Source organism: Diospyros lotus, chromosome 7 (genome assembly GCF_014633365.1).
Source record: "Diospyros lotus cultivar Yz01 chromosome 7, ASM1463336v1, whole genome shotgun sequence".
Taxonomy (NCBI): Eukaryota; Viridiplantae; Streptophyta; class Magnoliopsida; order Ericales; family Ebenaceae; genus Diospyros; species Diospyros lotus.
Genome location: NC_068344.1, coordinates 26,491,925 through 26,516,276, shown reverse-complemented (window position 1 = coordinate 26,516,276; position 24,352 = coordinate 26,491,925). Strand labels below are relative to the sequence as shown.

The 24,352-nt window shown below is 35.0% G+C and overlaps 2 protein-coding genes across 4 annotated transcripts in view; both read left to right on the top strand.

The window, feature by feature from the left end:
• Positions 1-5,261: 5,261 nt before the first annotated feature.
• On the top strand, positions 5,262-15,645 carry LOC127806486 (BTB/POZ domain and ankyrin repeat-containing protein NPR1-like). Its single transcript, XM_052343826.1, has 4 exons — positions 5,262-6,068; positions 11,666-12,413; positions 14,190-14,396; positions 15,027-15,645. The coding sequence occupies exons 1-4, from the start codon at positions 5,538-5,540 to the stop codon at positions 15,341-15,343; spliced, it is 1,803 nt and encodes a 600-aa protein (XP_052199786.1). The 5' UTR covers positions 5,262-5,537; the 3' UTR covers positions 15,344-15,645.
• Positions 15,646-17,149: 1,504 nt separating this feature from the next.
• LOC127806083 (uncharacterized) overlaps positions 17,150-24,352 on the top strand; it is a 29,428-nt gene continuing 22,225 nt past the window's right edge. The window contains exons 1-3 of one of the 3 annotated variants that reach the window (XM_052343085.1): positions 17,150-17,224; positions 17,348-17,435; positions 18,407-18,525. In XM_052343085.1, the coding sequence (XP_052199045.1) occupies positions 17,396-17,435; positions 18,407-18,525 (159 nt within the window). In that variant the 5' untranslated portion in view covers positions 17,150-17,224; positions 17,348-17,395. The other 2 variants (XM_052343086.1, XM_052343084.1) reach the window with 2 other exon arrangements.

Genomic DNA, 24,352 nt, shown 5'->3' with positions numbered 1-24,352 from the left:
CATACAAATATACGTATAAACATACATACAAATAACACGCACTACACTAGTTAATTAATAGAATTTGTTTGTTAATATTATTATGGAAAATTCTATTCGCAGCCACCGATTTTGCTATTCGCAACCATCATTTTTAATATATCTAAAATACTCTTATTTAAAAATTTATTTTTACCCTCCTTATTGCAACCACTTTCTATTTTAATAAATTGACTGTCATCCGCATGTAGTTGATTGTCCATTCACGATGGGACAAAGACAGAAAAAAAAATAAAAAATACACAATCAGACACACATATATATATATACAATGACAAACACACGCATATATATACATATATATATATATACACATGCACACCATACTTGTCGGCGACGACTGCCTCCATCCCCCATGTGTGCGTGCATATATATGTATGTGTGTGTCTATGTATATATATATATATGTGTGTGTGTATTTTTATCATTTTTTTTTTGTCTTCTTCCCATCGTGAATGGGCAGTCGAGCAGGGCGACTGATGGACAATTTATTTTTGCCCCATCATGAATTCTACACATATATGTATGTATGTGTGCATATATATATATGTATCTATCGTGATGGTGGCACTGCTGATGTAATGACCCATAATTAAGATTTAAATTAATTATTTATTATCAAGATAATTTAATTTAAAAAGAAATATTAATTAATGATAATAATAATAGTCAACCATAGTTGCTGTGGGGATTCTGTGTATGTAATATAAATATAAGTTATGAGGAGTAATAATATGTTAAGAATAATAGCAGTGCGTGAAGTGCTGTAACTTAATGAAGGAAACTCAAGTTAACAATTAAAATAAGTGAATGGGTATACTATTATCTAGGTGCTTAGTAGATCAAGTGGCGCATGCGCATTGGGGCTGGGATTTGGATGCAGGACCAAGCATATGAAGAAGGGCTGACTGCTGCTGACTTCGCTGGAAATTATTTTCAGCCAATTAATGGTGAAACGGTGCCGTTTTTCTTGAGGTGGTGGCCTCCCAGCAGCTGCTCCAATGGCTGCCACGTGACTCCCTCCCCTCCACTCCTTTTTGCACAAATTTAAAGCCCAAATCGGGCGTTTTTAATGCAGCGAACAATGAGCGATTTACAGAAAATCCAGTGAGCTCGCGATCGTGAATTTGAGAAATTTGGGCTTCCAATCAAGATTAAATCAGGTTTAATCAGTGATTTAATTAGTCAGGTATGTAGCCTAGCTAGTAATTAATATTTTGTACGGTCAGAATTTCGTTTTGAGTCTAATTTTATTAATTTTGGCAAATAATTGGGATATTACAGTTTGTATAATTTTTACTGTTTTTGGACCCAACGAGCCTAAGGATATCTCTGATAAGGCAAGTTCTTCTTACCTATCTCGTCATTTCTTTCGTTGGCGATTTATTGGACCTCCCTTCGTTTGTGTCGGCTATTAATTAATTATGAAGTTTTGAAACGGTTAGTGTAAGATTTAATTTATTAAATGGATCTCGTGGGTTTTATTCGTTGGTTGCCTACGGGAGTTTGTGCCACCCCCTGCCTGTTGGGAATGATGCCGTACTCACCCGGGGCTAGGTTGTTAGCGGTTCGGGTATTATAATTGGATTTTTGGTTATTTTCTGGCTGGAGCGGTTGTGCAGTGGGGGCTAGGATCGGCGGTTTGGTGACGGAGTGACTGTCGTACGGTCTACCTTAGGCTGCCGACGGGTCTCTCCTACCCACTGACTGTTGACCGGTGCCAGGCACTGCTGACTAGCTTAGCTGTTATGTGATTATAGCATGCCTGCTTATATTTTATTCTTGTTGCATGGCTTGATGTGCACATAGATACGGGCTGCATGTTGGGATTAACATGATTTGGTTATGCTTGGTCACGGGCATTTTAGCTTGATTATGATGCATCCAGCATGGGCATATGCATCGCGTGTAGCTTACTATATGGGCGGAGCATGGCCTGATGCCTGGATGTATGGGCGCCTGGTATCACGTTGATACTCACTACGCCATTACATTTTATGTGCATTGCATGGCTACTGGTAGTATTTAGTTTTCGGACGGGAGTACCGTTCCGAGGGAGCCTTTGGCTCGGCTGTCGGGAGTACCGGCAGGGATACGGGTGACGGGAGTACCAACCCGAGACAGTGCACACAGGCTTATGGAGATATATGTTGCCTTCCAAGGCAGTGGCATGTTGGTATGGGACTTGGGTGCCAGGTGTCTTATGTGGGCCCCAAGGACCGGTATGTGCTTTTACTTCGCGGCACTATTGTTTGGTGGCGTCACATGGCTTGTGTGTACATGTGGGTTTGTATTTGGGGTGATCTCTTCTTCGATTCATGTTATAGCCTTCTTCCCTGTATATTCATCTATTGGCACAAGTGTCTGTATATTTTTATATATACTCCTTGACCGTTGTCCCAGCGGGATACCTGCGGACATGCATGTATATCATTTTGCTTTCGCTGTGGCATTTCTTTTATGTATGCATGTCAGGGCATTTTGTCTTGTATTTGTTTATCTTCCCTTACGTAAGCACTTTCGTTTGGATAGACCGGGTGGTTGGGATATCCGGGCGGGGGTGCTTACAGCTGTGATGTCGCATTTAATTTTGCAAAGGCGATCACACTCATAGCCAATCAATTTGAGTTGTTGGAATTTGAAGATGTGTTCAGGGATGACTATGTGTAGATGATTGTGGCCATGTATATTTTTAAAAAAAATTAGTTATAAACAATTATTAATTTTGCTCCAAAAATGTAAAAGAGAAAATATTATTATTAGTATTATTATTATTATTATTATATTAGCTTATAAATCTCACTCCTTGTGGATGTGGACGTGGATGATGTCTGCGTCAATCTTTTACCCCTTTTTTGGGCCTTATCCCAACTTGTGTTGCCGTCTTACAATTTTGTATTTTTATTTTCTTTTTCTTTCAGGCTGGATCACTGTTGGGTCAGGCGGATCTTTAAAATTGAATTTCAAGTTGAAATTTTGAAATTTGTTTTTTTTATTTATTAATACTTATCCCTAATCAATGTAACTTAGAAAAAAAATTCAGAAATGCTGTGTTTTTGATATTTTTTTTTAATGTTGTGAAACGGCTTAAAAATATTTTTAAAATTATGAAAATGATTCAAAAGTAAGGTTACGTTTTCTTTACTTTCCAATTTTCAGTTTCGAGTTTTGAATTCATTTTTAATTTTTTGTTTTGATAGTCTATTTTTAGAAAATTGAAGACACATTATTTTTATCATTTTGAAAAACTATTTCTCAAAATAAAAAATTAAAAAACATGTTCTCTTTGAAATTTTAAAAATAATTTTTTAATGATATTTTATTTAATAAATTTGATTATTCAGTAAATTAGAAATATTTAATGTTAATATATTATTAAAAATATATATTTTTAAAGTTAATGAATTTTGTAATATTTTTTCATTACAATAATAAAATATGAATAAATAAATAAATATATTTTGAGTTTAGAGTTTATTTTGTATGGAAACACTCAAAATAATATTTTTTTATAATTTTATTTATTTTCAAAAATATATTTTTAAAAACAACAAAGAGAACTCATTTTCATTATTTTAGAAAATTAAAAACTAAAAATGATTTAAAAACAGTAAAAAGAACGCAACCTACGGTTGCGTTCTCTTTGTTGTTTTCAAGTCATTTTTAGTTTTCAGTTTTCTAAAATAAAGAAAACTCGTTCTCTTTACTGTTTTTAAAAATGTATTTTTGAAAACAAAAAAAAAAAATACAAAAAAAACTCAAAACAACAAAAAGTTGTTTTGAGTGTTTTCATCCAAAACAAACTCAAAACTCAAAACACATTTATTTATTTATATTTTATTATTATAATAGGAAAAAATATTATAAAATTCATTAACTTTAAAATGTATATATTTTTTAATAATATATTAACATTGAATATTTTTAATTTACTGAATAATTAAATTTATTGAATAAAATATTATTAAAAAATTATTTTCAAAAGTTTAAAGAGAACGTGTTTTCTAATTTTCTATTTTGAAAAATAATTTTTTTAAATGACAAAAAGAACGCGTTTTCAATTTTCTAAATATAGACTATCAAAACAGAAAATAGAAAATGAATTCAAAACTCAAAATTGAAAATTGAAAAGTAAAGAGAACGCAACCTAAATTTTTGATATTTTTTAACATTTTAAGATAAAAAGCATTTAAAAAATACAAAGAAGTATAGGGGTGGGTATATTTCGTCTTTGACAATTGTGGATTTGATTCTCCACAGAAGTATTATTTTTATGGGAGCCTGCTATGTTTTTCACTGGCGGGCAATATAGCAGGCCCCATGTGCATGGGGCCCTTGCCCTCCTCACTGGCAAGCATATGCTATATTACTTGTTAGTGGACAATATAACATGATTGTATTTTTATGAATATATCTCAATCTTATGATATAATAACTTGTGATAGGCTTAAATAGTAGAAAAATATATTACCAGTCAAGCTCTTCTAGAAAAGTTGTCTTTAAAATAGCAATTTATCCACTTTGGTACAAATGTCAACTAACATTGAATGCAAAACCTAACCACTTTGACAAAAAAAAGAAATGAAAAGAAAAGAAAAGATTGTACTAATTTAAAGAGCTTTGATTGGAATAATAAAAAATTAAATAGAGTATAATTAAGGGAGCAAAGGAAGATGGATAAGAAAGAAGTTTCCTATAAGCAATCCTTTAAAGGGTTACATCAAGTCACCCCACCTTCCCTCTTTCTTTATATTTATTTTATATATATATATATATATAACACTACTATGATGCTACTAAAAAAAATCCCTAGTAAATAATTTTAGTCAAAGTAGTGAACTTAGATCTAAATTTTTGTTTATAAACAATGGTATGTACCCCACTAAAAGAATAATTAGGCTTATTAGTGAATTAAAAAATACTTTTAAGTATATTCATGATTAAGATTTTACCATATTAATTAATAAATCTAGATTTGATCTAAATTTAAGATTATTAATTGATGTAAGAAAATTTTAACCATCTAATAAAAGATGATCCCACAAACTAGACATAGCTAATTAATTTTTAAATAAATTATTATTCATTATATAAAAGTATTAATTAATGTGATAAAATCTAAACCATCTGCCGTGGGCATGGCATGGACGCGCCCGGACATGGAGGGTAGCTAAGTTATTTCCTCCTCCCCCCCCCCCCCCTAAAGGTCGGTGCAAGTTGTGCAATTAAATAAGAAAAGAGAGTTACAGCAAGAGGCAAGAACCAGAACACTTGGCCGCCCCAACGGGCCTCTCCGCTTCGCGCATCGCCTTTTCGTCTCTAGATGTCGTCTGACTTCTTGAGCTTTTCCTCCATCCATGATTCAATTCACTTCCGTGGCCGCCTTCGCTCTTCTCCCTGCAACTCGCTCTTCCACTACCATGGACTTCTTCGTCACATAGCTTCCTACCAATCGCTGTCACTCGCTCTTGCTCTCGCTCTCAACCTCCTCGCCTTCCATGGACAATCGAACGGCTTTCTCAGATTCCAACGACACCAGCGGCGGTAGCAGCAGCATGTGCTGCGTCGTGCACTCCGAATCCCTCTCTCTCGAACCGCCACCGTCTCCGGAGCTCGCCGCTCTGCGTCGATTCTCCGAAAACCTCGAGTCGATTCTCGAATCTTCTTCGCCGGAATCTGACTTCGCGGACGCGAGAATCGCAGTCTCTGGAGGCCGAGAAATCGCCGTCCACAGGTGCATTTTGTCCGCGAGGAGTGCCTTCTTCAAGGACGCGTTTTGCGGCACAGAGAGAGGCGTGAGCCTGGAGTTGAAGCAGTTGGCGAAGGATTTCGATGTGAGCTTCAAGGCGTTGGTCAGTGTCCTGGCGTATTTGTATAGTGGAAAGGTGAGAGCGTTGCCGGAAGGCGTTTGTGTTTGCGTCGATGATGAGTGCTCACACGAAGCGTGCCGGCCGGCGGTGGATTTCATGGTGGAGCTGCTTTATGTGGCCTCCACTTTCCAGATTTCTGAATTGGTTTCTCTTTATAAGGTACTCACACTCACTGTGTTGATTTAGCAGCGCTGAAATTGGGCGGGGGGGGCAGTTCTTCCCTTTTTCACTCTAGGAAGGATCATGATGGGGGGCCTAAACACATTTACTAGGCAATTTAGTTGTGATATTTTAAGTGATCTAGTAAATATTAATCATTAAATGATAAATATTAAAAATTAATTATTAAATATTAAAATTTATTAATACTCAATTAAAATTTATTGAATCTTAATTGAGTTTGTGGAGTCTGTTGAGTTGTCTAAACGTTTTCCCTCCAGAAAGAGCAAGTGTTGGCAGCAATAGTGTACTCTTTAATTTGTAGCTAAAAGATACACAATGGAGAAATAGTCTCTTTGCAAAATATTAATTAAACCTATGTACAAATACAATAATCACCCTACCTTTCATAAAAAAGGCAGTCTCTTATATTAGAAATGCCAGTATTAATAACTCCAAGTAGTTGTTCTATGAGAAAATATTTTTCTTTCTTTAGCTTATTAAGCAGCAACAAAGATCGTTTTTCAAAACCAAAGATTTCTTTTCTTATTTGTTTCCAATCAACTAATTAAGCTTTAAAGGAAATAGAACATTGGATTGTAAAAGAAAACCCAAATTTAGTTATGTTTTGTAAATACGAAAAAGCTCCCGTTGGTATCTTTTATTCTTTAAGAACTTTATAAAATTACAAAACTAATATACCCCATTTTCTTTTATTGGTCCTGAATATTTTAAAACATTATATAGTAATTAATTGTTTTATACTTTTGTTACTTAAAACTTTTGACTTTTTTTTTTTTTTTCAAATTGACCCATACGGACATTGAAAGAACACATAAGAGAGGGGTGAATTTGGTGTATTGTAAATTTTGACATTTTAAAAGAATTATATATCAAGGCTGGTTGATATTGATATCATTTTAAACATATAGCAATATGTAAATAGAAATTTTATGCATTGATGCAGTTAACATAAAGATCAACCTTGATGATTTTAAGATACAAAATAAATATAGGAAAACAGTTGAACTTTGAGATGAAAAACCAAATACAATTATGCTCTAAAGCAAAGAAATCATAAAAGCTGTGATGCTTAAAATAGACCTTTATGCTTGCAATGAGAACTGGAAAATGTTATGCTTAGAGCAAAAGAACTGTCTTTTTAAGATATGTAAATCATTGCACAGCAAGAGAAAAATAACATCATCAAAACACAAGAAGCATCATCAAGACACGACAATTTATAGTGGTTCAGTTAAACAACCTATTCCACTACCTTTGCTCATTACTAAGGATTTAAAACATCCACTAAGGGATTAGCTTTTAAGGGATCAACTATAATCCATACACAGTTTTTATGGGCTCAATTGAAATCTCTGCTTTTAATGGGCTAAGTAGTAATCCCAGCTTTTATAGGAACAACTATAACCTCTACTTTTTAAGGGTTAAGTAGGAATCCCAATTTTTCATAAGCTTAACTGAAATCTTGACTTTTCAAGGATAAGTTGGAACCTTTGCTTTTTTACAGGTACAGCAGTAACCTTTGCTTTTAAGGACAAAGCAACAATCGTACATACTTTTTACGAGCTAAAGTAGAACCCTTACAAACACTTGTTGGAAAGAGAGTTATAAACACAACAAGGTTTTCCCTTGTAATGATGTGAAATAAAGCTCATGAGGGTAAATACAAGAATGAATAAAAGGAATAGGAATTAAGCACTCCACTCTTTTTTATCTTTGCTGGTAAGGATAGGCTTCGTTAAGTGTGACCAGACTTCACTTGAGTTGGAAGAATTATATGATCACGAAGGCAACACTCAAGTAATGATATGGCCTGAAAACAGATTCAACATGACTGGACTTCAGCACTTTTTAGCTTAACATCATCAAGGATATGGCTGGAGGATCAACAGCAGCATCTCGTGCATTCCATGGCCTTATATAAAAGCTTGGAGTTTTGAATTAAGCACTTGTAATCTTCACATATACAGCTTCTTTGATTTGACTTATAATAGTTAAATTAGTTAAGACAGATATGCATATTATTAAGATAAAGCATTTTGCACATCATACATAAGCATATTTATCATTCTATTATAAGATAACATAATCAGACCTCATAAAGTAATGAAATAGAACTCAAACAGTCGAAATTGTCCTCTCTAACTTCTCTAAGTAATGGCTATAAAATTCAATTTCAGGTTGCCGCCTCTAGACTGTTGGAAAGAAGTATTTGAGTGAGTTAGCATATTATTTGAATGATTTTCTGCTTGAGTCAATTGAACTCAAGTTCACTCGAATAGACAAAACTCTTAGTTTGTAATTTTATAGATTACAGAGAGCCATTCTTTGTCATATCTAATTCATTTGACTGAATAAAACTACATACTCAATTTAATGGATAACACTACTCCAAGCCTGGTAGCCTTTAATTGATTTTCAAATATGCTATAGAAAGAATACTTGACTGACTAAAGTTTGGTATTTGATTTTTCATGTTATCACTTGACTATACTAATCCTAGCAGTCGATTTAACAAAGAGATGCAGAATCGTGCTCTCTGTTCTGTTCTAAGTATTCAATTGACACTTAATCTACTCAATTATTTAAGCCCAAATGTGTTCTACTCAATACCTGACAAGAGATCACTTGAGTGGTAGTGTGAAGGATAGTTGAAACATAACCTTGCTCATTTCATTCACTCGAATGCTAGCTAATCTCCTACTCAAGTAGATATGAATTCAAGATTCACTTGAATCATGTATAGGAGCTCAAAACACTTATCCATCCGAGTGCTAACATATGATTACACAAGTGCTGTTTGTGAAAGAGGGTTTAAACCATCTTTTCAATCACATTCACTTGAATACTTAGAAAGTCCTACTAGAGCAGAAATATAAGATACTCATAGAATTTTTCTTTGAGTACAACACTTGTTACTCAACTAGAAGATTTCATTTTCTAGATTCAAATAAAAATCATTCTACTTAGCTCTTTCATCAAATCTCAGCATATAACACAAAAATGCAGCAACTTGAGCATCATAATATTTCATTCATATTTACCAAAACAAGAACACACATAAGTCAAATGGCTTACCTATCATTTGACTGAATAGAATATATTTGATCTCTAAAATGCATCATATATATATATATATATATGAGTATTGCATATTATACCTTAAGAAATCACAACAGCTTGATCAATTGTTGCTGAATTTAATAAGCTCCAAATTTTTTCAAATACTTGAACGATCTTGCTTGATAAGCATCTACATTCAACTTTATAATTTCTTCAAGAGTTCCTTCTTGAATTTCAAGACTTTGAGAACTTTAGGAATTTGATATTAAATATCAAATAGACAAGCCAAGATCTATGGATCAATCCACAAACATTAAGAATATAAATATGTGAGATAGATTACTTCTCAAGAAATGCTCACATATTTTGGGCACCTAAAATACCCTGAGTTCCATATGATACTCATGCATTATGGATATTTACAATATCCCTTGAAACCCTGGAACAATCTCTATATGGGTAAAACAAGCACATTAATAGAAGAAGTCTATTTAATAAAAATAAGGTTATGAACCTTAGCACATCAAAACCATAAAGCCTAACACATCAGATATGAGAGCATCGATAGAGCACATAGATAAACCATGAATATCCTATATAAAGGTTCCTTGATCTTATAAATATCAAAGCAACCTCTTAAGAAATATGAGGACATTCTTAACACATTCGCAAGAACATTTTAAGATTACATTAAAGTTTTGCATAGAACATTCATCATCAAAACACATTCAATAACAAACTTAACAGACATATTAAAGAGAAGGCAATTTTGAAAAAAGATAATTGTAAAATTTAAGTGACTGGGTGGTCTGGCAATGTGGCTCTGCCACTATAAGTGTGAAACGTAGCATTGAGTAATGAAATTTGCCAAAACTTTAAACATACCATTGTCCAGAAATTCCTCTTCACCACATTCAAGAGAACCATATACTGCTATATGAGGTCTTTTACCTTACAGTTCCATGATCAGCAGATAGCTAGCTTTGCTTGTACCTGGGGCAGGGATTTGGAGGAATGTGTACAGATAATTTTGTAAATACCACCAAGCTATCTTTTTTAACAACATGCCATGCCTTATTCCCACTAGGTGGGATCAGCAACATGGATTCCTCCTTGCTAATCATCTAATCTTTTTTAGGAAACAAGGAGGGAAAAAAAAAAAAAAAAAGAAGAAAGAAAAGAAAAGAAAACAAAGAATGAAGGAGAAAAAGGAAAAGAAATGGTGTCAAATTGTTTCCAGTAGTTTAAAGACATCCTAAAACCATGTACTCTGATCCATGCCATGAAATTGGTGAAAACAAATCTATAAGTTGGGAGCTTTTTCATCAGGTAAACATGCATTACAATCAAACAAGCCTTTTTATTTTCTTTAGTTTAAAGTTTCTTGGATTACCGTTTATGTGGGAGAAAGGAAATTTATTAATGTTTAATGTGAGAGAGATGTTTATGTTTGCCAAGATCACATAAGGCATGGGATGCTAAGATATCTCGTTGCTAAAATTATAAAATTTAGATATGTGAATTGATATAAGAAAATGTTAAGAGTTGTTGTGAATGCCTTTTCTACTTGAGCTTTTGTGAGGCCTGGATTAATAAAAAACAGATGCCATTTTCTTATATCTAATTGTTTTTGCTGTAACACATTGTTACACATAGAAACTGAAAGCAAAATCTGAGCAGGAGGTAATAGATAAAAAAAGATACAACTACAACTTGCACACTGTATCTGTGTTGTTGGAAGAGATCACTAGGTTTGTATATTGTAAATCATTTTTGAAAAAGGAACAACAAACTAACCTTGCTTCAAGTTTCTATCCTTTCTCTTCCCAGAATAATGCAAATGAGAGAGGAAAGTTTTGAGGTTCTTTTACACTTGGAAACTTTTGTCTTTGATAAATTTTGAGGTAGATCAAAGTAAGGTGTGCAGCATATTGAAGCCCTCCGTTGCAATTATAATAAGAGTCTCAAGCACTTAGTGAATTTGGAAGCACCTTAGATACTCTTATTATGATAATTAGTTTCCACCAGAGCTCCTATTATGCTCTTATTATTGTGTTCACATGTGACAATCTTTCCTAGCAGTTTGGATCAAGGAAAACCAGTGAAAGAACACATTAGGGCGTTATCTATCAATTTAATATCCTCTCAGATGATATTATTTGATCCAAACTGAGGCCTGACTTAAATCAGGCAAGTGTATGTTAATCACAATGCAGAAATTTTTAATTTAGAAGTGTTCGTATATGCATAACATGGAAGCATTTTGATATTTAAAGTGGTAAATCTGGGTGGTGAATCTAATTACCTATATAACAATCTGTTAAATTGTGTCTCTGTATCATAAGACAATTGTTGACTATGGGGTTATTGGAACAAGAATCAGTTTGATGAGAACTAACTGGATCTAGCTGAAACTTGCATAGAGATCTACTTTTGCTGCAGTATTTACATCTTCACTGTTTCTTTTCTGATTGCCTTTTCTTCTTTTTCTATTCTCTTGTTTTTCCTTGCAGAGGCACCTATTATATATTCTTGACAAGGTTTCAGCTGATGACACTTTAGTGGTTTTATCTCTTGCAAATATCTGTGGTAAAGCATGCGAGAGATTGCTTGCAAGGTGCATTGAGAATATTGCCAGGTCTGAGGTTGATGTCATAACTCTTGATAGAACCTTGCCCCAACATATTGTCAAACAAATTCTTGATTTGCGCAAGGAACTAGGCTTGGATGGGCCTGAAACCAATGGTTTCCCTGATAAACATGTGAAAAGAATACATAGGGCCATTGATTCAGATGATGTGGAGTTAGTCGGGATGCTTCTGAAAGAGGGGCATACTAGTCTGGGTGACGCATACGCACTCCATTATGCTGTTGCATATTGCAATCCAAAAACCACCACTGAACTTCTTGATCTTGGAATTGCTGATGTTAACCAAAGGAATCTAAGGGGTTACACTCTGCTGCATGTTGCTGCACTGCGAAGAGAACCACAAATTATAGCTTCTCTTCTAACAAAGGGAGCCCAACCAACTGAACTTACCTCAGATGGTAGAAAAGCACTTCAGATTTCAAAGAGGCTTACAAGGGCTTTGGATTACTATACGCCAACAGAAAAAGGGAAAGCAACTCCCAAGGATCGGTTATGTGTAGAGATACTGGAGCAAGCAGAGAGTAGAGATCCATTACTAGGAGAAGCTTCTCTTTCTCTTGCTGTGGCAGGTGAAGAACTGCGGATGAGGTTATTGGACCTTGAAAATAGAGGTAAAGTTATTCTGGTGTGGCTACATTATTTCTTATTTCCTGTTGTAAATATGTACTGCCTTTTCTGGTTATGTTGATTATAGCTTATTAACTTTTGTTTTTGACGGGTTCTTAAATGATTTCTCTATGATGGGAATCTTCATTCATTTCCATTTTATGCGCTTGTGCTATCTAGCATAGTACTGCAACTGGATTTCATTCTAGTAATGGGAATAAATGTAATTATGTTGTTATACAGTTCTTTATTCAAGAGCATCGACAGTGGAATATGCATGAAGATTAAAGAAGAAAAAATAAAAGACAGAAGAACAAAGGAAATAAGTTCTCCTCTATTTTGCTTCAGGATACTATACACTGCTTTGCATCTAGTTCAGCTTTCTGTATAGACCCTTTTGTGCCTAATTATAGGAAAGGATTTACACCTAGTGTATCAGAATCAGACTAAAGGCCAGATTAACCAGTGCGCTAGTTTTAGGAGCGAGTGAACATGACCATGAACCAGCAACTTGGTGTGGGATTAAGGTGATCGACCATTATCCCACATGCTTCATTATCCTAGTACTCTTTCACATAAAATGGATGCAAGGTAATTAGACTTTAAAGAAGGAACCTTTATTTTTATAGTGCCACACAATTGAACTAATGAATGGGAACTAGCAATTTTTCTTGGATGTCCATTTCAGTTCTAATTACTATCAGTCCTAGATTTTCAAGTTCTTGTTGCCTTTATCTCCTAGTTTTTTGTAGATTGGTCCATGCTTACCCGGTGAAAGTTACTAGTTATGGAATTTCATTCGTAGACTTCCCTTGTTTAGGCTCCTTTTGCATTACACTTGTGTTTGTCTTTCTTATGTTTTTGCTGGAATCCATGAGTTTCGATGGTCATCAAACATCTGTGGCATCTAACATTACATTTCATATGTATCCTCAATTTAACTTCATATATGTTTTTGCAAAAGTGGAGTGCTGTTATGGTCTTATTAATCAAACATTTGGGCATCTGAATTACACTTAACAGTTCATCCTCAATTTCCAACATTGTCATGTGGCACAGGATTATAATAGAAATTTCCAGTAGAATAAATTGTTTCTAGAAATAAAATAGGGGTCAGATTGCCATGTTATTTTTGATAAGTTTTGCTTGCAGTGTGCTGCTGTGCTTTCTTATTAAGCAGAAGTTTTTGGTGCAACCTCTTGAGTTGGAACTACAGTTGCATTTAAGTCTGAACCCTAGAACCCTCTTAATTCTTGTTTTGGTCAATTAGGATTCCAACTTTAAGTGCCCTCCCGTTTAGAACAATTTCTCAGGGATTCATCGAAGGATATATTTTGTTCTAAGACCATATAGATGTTTAACTTCATTCTGGAATCTGTTTTGGTCCATTCATCTATATTATATATGGTAAGTTTTACATTATGAATCACCAGATTAGTCTTTCTGGCACCACTTTCACAATTTTTTGTGTCTAGTGATGATATTAACTTCAATGTAGAGATTTTGGGCCATTTCCTTTTATCTTAATATGAAATGGTTTGGAAAATAATTTGGAAACTAATAGAATTTGGTAATGACTCATCATACTCATAGGAATACATCGTGTTGTCTACAGATAAATTGCTTAGTTCAAAGGACAGAAGGATAGGTTGGTTTCAGGGTCTTGGAGTTAATGATGGTGTCTTGGAGTTAATGACAGTATTCTTCTTGGTCCACTTAAAGAGTATTTGTTCTGTGTATTGTTGGAGCAGTTGTTGATTTATTTATTAATTGACCATCAGTTGGAATAGCAAGACTTCTCTTCCCATTGGAAGCAAAAGTGGCAATGGAGATCGCTCGTGTGGATGGCACTTCTGAGTTTCCATTAGCCAGCATGAACGCTAAGAATGGTATAACTGGGACCCAGAGGACAACAGTGGACTTGACTGAGGCACCTTTCAAGATCAAAGAGGAGCATCTGAATAGGCTACAGGCACTCTCTAAAACCGGTAATGATATTTTGCTCTATTTTTCATTAAAGGCTCATTCTAACCAGGATATATAATTGCTGTTGTAAGTTTAAATATATAAAGAAATTGTTGCCATTTTATGAATAGACACCAAATATTATCAGAGAGCAAAATAGCATCCAAGTGGGGAATGTTACATGTTCAAAGTTGTGTTATTTGTTCAACTTTATGGCATCGTTATAACAAATACTAATACTTTGAGATTCAAACTATTCTTAGTTAGCCTTGGTGTATGTTGTTCCTTGAAGATTATGAACTTCATAGAGATATGGATTTTTAACATATTGATACAGGGCATATGCATAAACAAAAATACATGTTTGTCATTTAGGAAGGAATCTGGAGTAATTATGAAACTTTTTCTCTTGCCACTTCTTTCTCAAAACTGTGTAGAATTCTCACTGCCCAGTGACAAGTTTATTGTTTACCGTAATGTTATCACCACACAATGATTTGCTCTTGATATTAAACAAAATATACAATCATGATATAGTGCTCGTTATTTGTGTATGCGATCCCCACACTAGAAAAGATCAAACAGTGATTATCTGATAGTGTTGTACATATGGGAATAAAAACCTTAAGACTTCACGTGTTTTATATGGCCAGTGCAACTGGGTAAGCAATTCTTCCCGCGTTGTTCCGAAGTACTGAATGAGATCATGGATGCGGATGACTTGTCGGAGCTAGCTTCTCTAAAGAATGAAACTCCAGAGGAAAGGGAACGGAAGAAGCAGCGTTACATGGAACTCCAAGGCGTTCTTGCACAGGCATTTCATGAGGATAACGAGGAAATTGACCGGCCTGGCAACATATTTTCTCCCTCATCCTCGGCCTCCAAAAAGGTAGGAAAGGCCAACGGTAAACGCGTGTTCCCAAAAAATGATGGAACTCTTAAGATTCCCAAAAGGCATCGTTTGGTTTGATGAACGCCTTGTAGGAGGAGAAAGAGGACCAGATGGGGAAAGATTTCCATTCTGTGTTGCATTGCATCCAAGAGTGAGTACTGTTTATAGTTTTCCTTTTCAGTTTGGCCAATGCTTAAACAATGGGTTTTTTATGTACTGTTTTCCTTTTGTACTGTTTGTAGTTTTCCTTTTCAGTTTGGCCAATGCTTAAACAATGGGTTTTTTATATACTGTTTTCCTTTTTGAGCAATGTTTGGGAGGAAGGTTTTGTACAATATCGCTTCTACTAGTTATATTTCAACGGATTTTCTGTGGCAAAAGGATATTGTTTTGCGATGGTCAGATTGCAAGTCACAACGCCGCAAGGAGAAATTCTATTGGGCCTCTTAGGCGCGGCTGCATCACAATTTGTCGGTGTTCCAAACCCATGAGTTGCAGAATTTACAATTTTGCAACAGTGGTACAGGACTCGCAATTGCAGAGTAGAGCTACACAAGTGTGTTGACTTAATTGTTGTTCCACAAGTATTTCAACCTGACAAAATTGAAACTAGGTATTGGAGCAATTCAGTTGGAGTTGGATAATGCGATACCGTATCCAAAGCTAATGAGCTCTTTATTGCCCATTTGATTTGCAATTAGTGGTAACTCGTATCTTGCTGCCTGGTTAGAAAATGGTTGATAGGATTTGAAAATGAGGAAAAACGGATTAGAATGAGGAGAGGGACCCCAATAAAAAAAAAAAAAAATCAGTAGTAAGTAGGTTTTTTTAAAGTGAAATTGGTTATTTGGTTTTATGTTTTAAATATTAAAGTAGTTAGAAATTGTATTATATGATTAATATCTTAATACATAAAAAGCGATAATATCTCAAATATGTTTATTAAGTATTTTTGTTTGTAGACATCCTGACAAATATTTTTTACTTGGCATCACTAGACGTGGACTCTTTAGAGCATTTTCAATAAGGAGTGGCATTTAGGGTGTCATTTTCAAAACCGTCAAAATGGCATCCCATATTACAAATCAATCACTCTAATGGGGTGGGATCTAGGGTGCTATTTTCAAAATTGTCAAAATGGCACCCCGGATTAAAAATCAATCACTCTAATGGGGTATGATATGGGGTTGTAAAATGACAATAACCATCTTAGAGTGTCATTTTTATAATTTTTGGAGAGAGAAAAAGGAAAAGATGCAAATTCTAATTGTAATCGATCTATTTTAATTTTTATTATAAAATATTGATTATTTGAATTTAAAATTTAATAAAAAATATTAAAATATTAATGATACCTCTATTTTGACACTTGTCATTAGAGCAAGTTTATTTTTTTAGAAGTACTATAATATTATTCAAAGTTGTAAATAGATAATTCAGTACTCTAAAATAACACTCCTGAAGGTGCTCTTAGTACATTAGGCAATCATTTGGCTGCGAAGAACCTTTCGGTACATTAGGTAATCATATACCCTACACTTAGACCAACATAACACTCCTGAAGGTGCTCTTAGTACAATAAGCAATCATTTGGCTGCGGAGAACCTTTCGGTACATTAGGTAACCATATACCTTACACTTAGACCAACATAACAATTTTGGGATGATTTTATTTATAGATAATGAAAATCAAAATTTATTGTACCCAATATACATAGGATTGTGTAGTAACATAAATATCTACAATGATTATACTTCAGCAGTATATTACTAAATTTTAGATGTATATGAACCCCAGAGACCAAAAGGGGCTCTAAGATCGTCAAAATGTGTATTTGAGGGTAAAAACTTGCTAAATATACAGATTACATTCTTCAAATATTGATTTTGTCGTCTGGTCCCAGTGAGGCGTTAGCAGGAGAGAGTGAGAGAGAGAGAGAGAGAGCAAGAAGCAGACAGGTCTCTATTAAACTCAACTCTCCCGCAAAAATGACTGTTCTTTCCTGCAACGTCAATTCTATTCTCTCTTTATCCTTTCCAAATTCCCTAGATCCTTCGTCACTTGCTCTTCCTTTTCACCAGGTACGCTTCATTCCCTCGCGCAGACGCAGCATCCACAGAACCCTTAACATGGCTCAGCCCAGTTCCGCCCACCTTGCACAAAACCCAGGTATCAAAAATTTTTAACTCAATATTCATGTACTGGAAACCTGCTTTATGACCCTAGGTCAATTGATCGGAGATGATAATCTGAAGTTTTTAGACACGCCAGGTCAATTGATCGAAAATGATCTCTACTTCTGTTTAGCAATACGTGATTAGGTGTTAGATTGTTGTTTCTCACTTAAAAGAGCAGATTTTGTCAAACCTTGATTGTTTATTTGTTTATTTTGATAATCGTGGACTAAATTATTAGAAAGTGATTTGAGTTTTGATGCTCTGTGTTGTATTGATATATAGGGATTTGGTGGATAGGGTTATGGGGGTTCAATGTCTGTTGCCTGGAAACTGAAGACATTGTTTTATAGTTGGTTCGTTTTGTGGTTTGATTCTTTCTTAAACGTAAAGATTTGTCATTGATGCATCTTTGGATTGCTTCATAGAGTTGATTTTGCTTTTCTAAATCATCCTTTTCAAACTTCTTGACCGTGAAGGACATTTGAAACATTGAAACTTGCATTGGGCTCTCTTCTCACTGTCCTACTACAATTCTGCTACTCCCCGGTGTATGATTTGATTTTATGTGCTACTAAGGTGCCAACTAAATTTTCTCTGATGTTTATTGTAGATTTTTTTTTTTCTGAACTCTAAGAACATGTAGTGCTAGATCACTACACCATTAATTTCTCTGAGAAGTTATGGTGTATCTCGGAAGTAGAGACCCAAAAACCAACATTTATGGTGGCTTCAACATTCTCATGAAAAGTATCATACAAATAGTAGTCATGGTATCTAAAAAACATCAACTGTGTGTATTTTATGGTTTAGAAAAGATGAAACTTCACTCATTTATTTTTATGGAGAGAGTTCAGAGCTGGTTGCTTATAACCCACCCTTAATATGAAAAGTGAGATAATCACCTACTAATTGCTTTCCTCTCAAGGACTGTATTTTCTAGTGCAATGAATTGCCATGTTTCAGTAATGCAGCAACAGAGAGTTGTAATACCAAATAAACATGGAGAAAAACTTGTTGGAACATTACATGAGACTGGATCTAAGGAAATTGTGATCTTGTGCCATGGATTTCGATCCACAAAGGTCAGTACTTGTGATTCTTGGATTTGAAGCTCTATTTTGCATTCTATAGTGGTTGTGCTTATGATGCATGGATGATGTGGTTGTGCTTATGATGCATGGATGATGATCAACCATCTCAAGGTTTCATTTGTGTTTCACTATTTTTTGCATGTACTCTAGTATTATATGCCAATTTCTCTTTTAGAGACCAAAAGTTATTCCTACCTTTTTGGATTAGCAAATTTAATCATGCATTTAAAAAGGGAAATGTTCTTTATACTGTCACACAGTGCAAGTCAATTTGGATTAGACTCAGTATAAATTAAGGTCTTATTTGATTGTGATTTCTATGTCTTTGTTCGTTTTTTGTTTTTGTTTCTGGAACTGAGAAATATGGAAGCTTTGGAAAACATCATTCTCATATGATAATAATTTTCTATTTGTCTAGTGGGATTAAGGCTTGATATGTTGTTGTTATTGTTGTTTATTATAATAATTTTTAGGACTGGTGAAAATATTCTTTTATTGCTTCCTGCTGGAGTGTTCTGCAATGAATTTTCTAAAACAATTGTTTGAACCAGTTCACTAAATGTGTTATTTTGAATTAATTTGGTCTTGGAACTAAGAAACAAGTTTTGAAACCCTAACCAAATGAAACCTAAACTTTTTGATGTGACCTTAATCCCACTAGGCAAGGTCATCTACATGAATTCTAGACCTCCAGCCATGACCCAAGTTAGCTTGAGAATTAGCTTGTTAGATCCTTCAATGTTTACATGATAAATTAAGTTGATATATGTTGGAGAATGTTTTCTTATAGCACAAAAAAGAATAGGCATTCTGATGCATATAAATGCTTTCATTGCTGTCGAGCCTATAGAATAACCAAGTAGGACTGTATATCTTAATCACTTTGACTCATATTATTCTTGTTTACCAATGTCAAGATGAACAAAATGGTAAAACTTTGGAAAAACCAAGGCTACTTTAGTTTGTATTTATGCTGTAAAATATCTACAGTTCTAAAACTAAAGTATACCCCTGAGTAAATACATAAACACATATTAGCACTCCCCGTCATGGTGGGGCATATAATTTATGTTCCAAGCTTGTTATGAATAAAACTTAACCTAGCTCCCCACAAAACTCTAATACCTGTTTGAATTTGCTATCAGTTTTCATATATTCATTTTTTGTCAAAAAAAAAAAAAAAAATGAAAACGGTCTATTTTTAAAAAAAATCTAAAAACAAAAATTTTACAAATCATTTGAAAAAAAACTTGTTTATTTAATATAGTGATTAAATATATATAATAATTCAGTTTATAGAAAGAAAATAATATTAACCTAAAAAATTTTGACCTAAAAAATATTCAGTTTATATAAAGAAAATCTTCTTCTTATGTTGCTTCTCCTCCTCCTCCTTCTCCTTCCTCTTTAGCTGGCAAACCTTCTTCCTTTTTAGTTGGCAAACCATAACATATGTCTAGGTTCGGTCGATGAGTCTAGACCTATAGGCCATTCTTCTTCTTCCCCAAATTTGGGTCTGGTCTAGCCAAGGGGGGGGGGGGGGGGGGGGGAGGAAGAGAGACAAAACCTTTGTTGCCTTTGTTTTGAGAGAGAGAGAGACAGAGAAAAGATATATGTATACCCTCTTTGGCTACAATAGAGGTGGTGTAGCTAAGTAAAAAAGGGAGCAACCAGAGAGAAGAATGAAAAATGAAAATTTCATGCTTTGGCCATTGTAATACCTGAGAATTTGCAAAGGGCTCAAGAGTAATTTATCTTGGGGTAAAAATAAAATTTTCAGAAGATTAAGGCTATAATGTAATTCTCGATACAATTTTGAGTGACTGAATTGACTGTAGGGAGTGCCCTGGAGCCGAGATGTCAAATGAAAATGATATGTTATTAACGAGCATCTCGAGATATGATTTATGGCACTGAAAGAAATCAGATTAGAAGCGAGTTTCGGTACAACTAAAATGCAACTACGATTTAGGCTGAAAAATGAAGCAAATGATTCTTTAAAGAAGTCAAATATTACATAAGGAATAACCCTTAAGTGGCCTCGGGATGAAACAAGGGGGTTTCGCAATCAAAGCGTAATTCCGGGCCAAAGTGTAATTTTTAAAAATTCTTGAGAGAGGTCGAAACGACATTATTTCCGAAACTTCAGGGGTCAAACAAGAAGTTTAGAACGTGAGGGTCTCAATGGAAGTTTTGGAAAACTCAGGGGCCTTGTGGAAAAGGGTAAAAAATGCATTTCAAAAGTTGAGAGGTGAAAGTTCAATTTCAGAAAAGTTTGGACAGCTATGGCCGACCAAGCTTCTGGCCACTCATTCCATCACTACTTTCGCCCACGGGAAACTCTAGGAAAAAGGCTAGGGGACCTCTAGGCTTGGCCTAGAGCGATCCATGGCTGACAAAAAGGGATCGAAATGGCCAGAAATTCGGCCGAAAGTGGGCCACTATAATCGAGCTTTGGAGGGCCATTTTCGGTGGGTTTTGGACTGATCTAGGGCATGAGAAGGTATTAGTGGCCTTGGATGAAGCAAGATTGGTCATTTTATGGCTCAATTTTGGCTATAAATAGAGAGGGTTTGGCAAAGTTGGAGCTCCAAATTGCTCCCGTTATAGACCGAATTGAGGCATGAAAGTAAAGGGCTTTTGTTTCCCAAGTCGAGAGGAATGTTTCTGGAGATTTTGAAGCATTTTGGTAGCCATTTGATGGGGTTTCGAAGCTTGGTCGAAGAAGGAGGGGGACGTCGGGGTCGAGGCTTTGGCCGGCTAGTTGAGGGCCTTTTGGTGGTTCTTTCGAGACTCAAGTCATGCCATTTGGATCGACTTGAGGAGGAGAGCAAGCTGGTGGAGGAATCTAAAATTGCCGGTGCTGGAGAAAATGACCGACGTGTGGGCTGCATGTGCTGGTCATCACGCGCATACCACGCGCCAGCGCATGAGGGCGTGTCCCTGGACGGAAAAATCGAAAAAAAAATCCTAGAAATTCTATAAAAATATGGTCTCGAGAGTTGTGCAAAAAGTTTTGGTGTTTTCCTTTCTAATTTCTTGGTTTTTGCAACAACTAGCCTCGTTATGCGTGCAAGCAAAGCATCGGGGTAAGTTCTAAAATTCTCTTAAAGTTCTTAGAATATTATGAATTGTTGTGGAAAAAGGTTTGAAAAAATAGTTAAGGAAGTATTTATTTGGAATATTAGAGAGGAAAATAAGAGAAAAATGCAAAGAAATTATGGAAAAATAGGTTTTAATGTTTATTAGAATAAAATGATGGATAGGGTGCTTTGAGGATTGAGGTGAAGTGATTTGTGCGATTTTTTAGGCTTGGCACAAAAATCGAGGTCGGCCATGCAAATCGAGGTGATGCACGTTTTTCGAGGTGTTTCGAACTTCGTGCAAAAGATAAGTGGTTTTTTTCAAAAGCTTATACATGTTATATTTTATCTATGTTGAGCATGATAGTCATGAAAGTGGCTAAGTTATATGTATTTTATGCATATCTTGTCATATCTGTACATATATTGTTGCATCGATGGTTATGATATTTCATTCGGCATGATATTATTTACATATTGATACTTGTGTCGGGATGGGATGTCGCGTTGATAGTGTAGCCATAATTCCCCAAGGGCAATTGATGGAACAACGATAGGATTATCTTGAAAGCAGGTCGGGATTTTGCCTAGGGATTCGTGTCGGGATGGCGGGCTAGGGAAGTTACACTAAGATATATGATTGTAAATGTGATTGCATCATGCATTCATATATCATGTTTCTAGACCTTCACTAGAAGATTCATTTTCTAATTGGGTTATGTCCCTAGAACATTCAAACGTTCCAGATAAGACTTGCATCTTAGGCAAGGAAGTGATTGAGAGATGACAACACGTGGTGACGTGTCTGATGGACTTGGCAAGATGATCCCAGTATTTGCTTCTTCAGGAAGATTCAGATATGTTTTTAGCTATGTTCCATTGAGGATTAGTCTTGTTAAATGTAAGTATGGCTCAATGTATACTTGAGATATTTAGTTGCTATCTCTTGATGATGAGTCTCCATGTATTTAGGTATTTGAAAATATAATGGTACGGATTCTTATGCTATGATTAAAGTGAATTCAGTGATGTACCATATCAGGTTTTCGATTATTGCTTCCGCATTTATGATGATTACCTGTCTTCGCTTATCGATTTCTATTTTGGTATGCTGAGAAAGTAGAATAGGATTGTCGGGGAATGATTTATATTGAGTTTATATTAAAAAAAAAAAAATACCCTAAAATTCCTAAGTTATTTAATGCTCGGGAAAAGTGGGGCGTTACAGCCATGACTTAGACACTTAACATCAAAGAAGACTGAATTTTGGAGATGAAAACGTGACTTCTGTTTTCAACACAAACGATCACATCAAATTGGTAAGTTAGCTTTTTGCTAAAAAATGAAAATGTGTTCAGTTCTTTCAGAAACAAAGCACCCTACCAAATGGTATTTTTTTGTTTTTTTTGGGTCAAAATTTTGAAAACAAAAAACCCCAACAAAATCAAATGGGCCCTTAATAAATAACTGTGTAAGCTGATTTTTTTGCTTCATATGAGTAGTCTTGAATCTTGATGGCGTCTTATATGACATTTTCCTGAATTCTGTTATAATTAATCAAGATGTGTGGTCCTCTCATGGAATATGGTACTGGAAGCAACTGGAGCTGGTAAGACTCTGAATAAGCCAACTAGGGCTGCCTTCTTTTCTACTTATAAAAAAGAATATAAAATATGTACAATTTTTATTGTCATACCTATTAACGTTCCCCCTCATTGTAGAGCATATATATCATATGTTCCATGCTTGTTGCAAATAAATCTTAGTGTATAGCTTCCCTTAAAGCTTTAGTAAATAAATCTATAGCTTGATCTTATGGTTTCTCATGAGTAGTCATGATGATATCCTACATCACATTTTCCTGAATGAAGTTGCAATCAATCAAGATACATTTGGTCCTTTCATGGAGCATGAGGTTGGAAGTCATGTGACCACTGTTTGATACTCATATATTAACTCCATAGATTGTATATGATGCACTCAAAGCTCCTCAAAATGTGTTCAACCATAAAAATTCTTGTTGTATGGGATGCACTCAAAGGTCCTCAAAATGTGTTCAACCATAAGAATTCACACGTCAAGTGTCATATCTCTCACTTAGATGCTAAGTTGGGCTGCAACTCTCTGCTTCTAACTTAAATTACCTGTAACAGAGATATAATACTGACATGATCTCAGATAGAGGGTCGATCAATTAGGTAATTCCTGGAGAATTACCTAGAAAAGAACGAAATTTAGGAAAAGAATTGATAGATTGAGAAAGAAGGAGATGGGAGAGAGATAGAACAAAGAGATACAACAGAGAGAGAGAAAGAATTCAAGAGGGAAAATATAGAGTTCTCTTATTCCAAAGGCTGCCTACTACTATTACACCCACCTTCTTAAAGGAACTCTTCTAACTGTTTTGTAACTCCCACTCCCTAACAACATTCAGCTAACCCTTATAACTCCCTAACGGTATACAACAACTCACCCCCCTCTTAGTTATAGTAGTTATAGCCCAATTGTCTCTTATACCGCTAGGTTCGTGACAAATACCTTGTTGGAGATCTTTTGTTAGGTGGAGAATCTGCCTCTTATGTATCCCTGAATCTGTAAAGACCATGGCCCTGATACGATAGTTCACAGACGCATCATTAAGACGTCTCAAAATGTGATTGCCACATCCCAATTGTTTGTTCACAATAAATCTATAAACTAAGCTATATGTGGTCCAAATAATCAAATAGTTCACA

Excerpts from the sequence above, each read along its gene's own strand:
- LOC127806486 (XM_052343826.1), top strand. The coding sequence starts at position 5,538 with ATGGACAATCGAACGGCTTTCTCAGATTCCAACGACACCAGCGGCGGT. Across the intron at positions 6,069-11,665 it reads AATTGGTTTCTCTTTATAAG|AGGCACCTATTATATATTCT; the intron begins GTACTCACACTC and ends TTTTCCTTGCAG. Across the intron at positions 12,414-14,189 it reads ATTGGACCTTGAAAATAGAG|TTGGAATAGCAAGACTTCTC; the intron begins GTAAAGTTATTC and ends ATTGACCATCAG.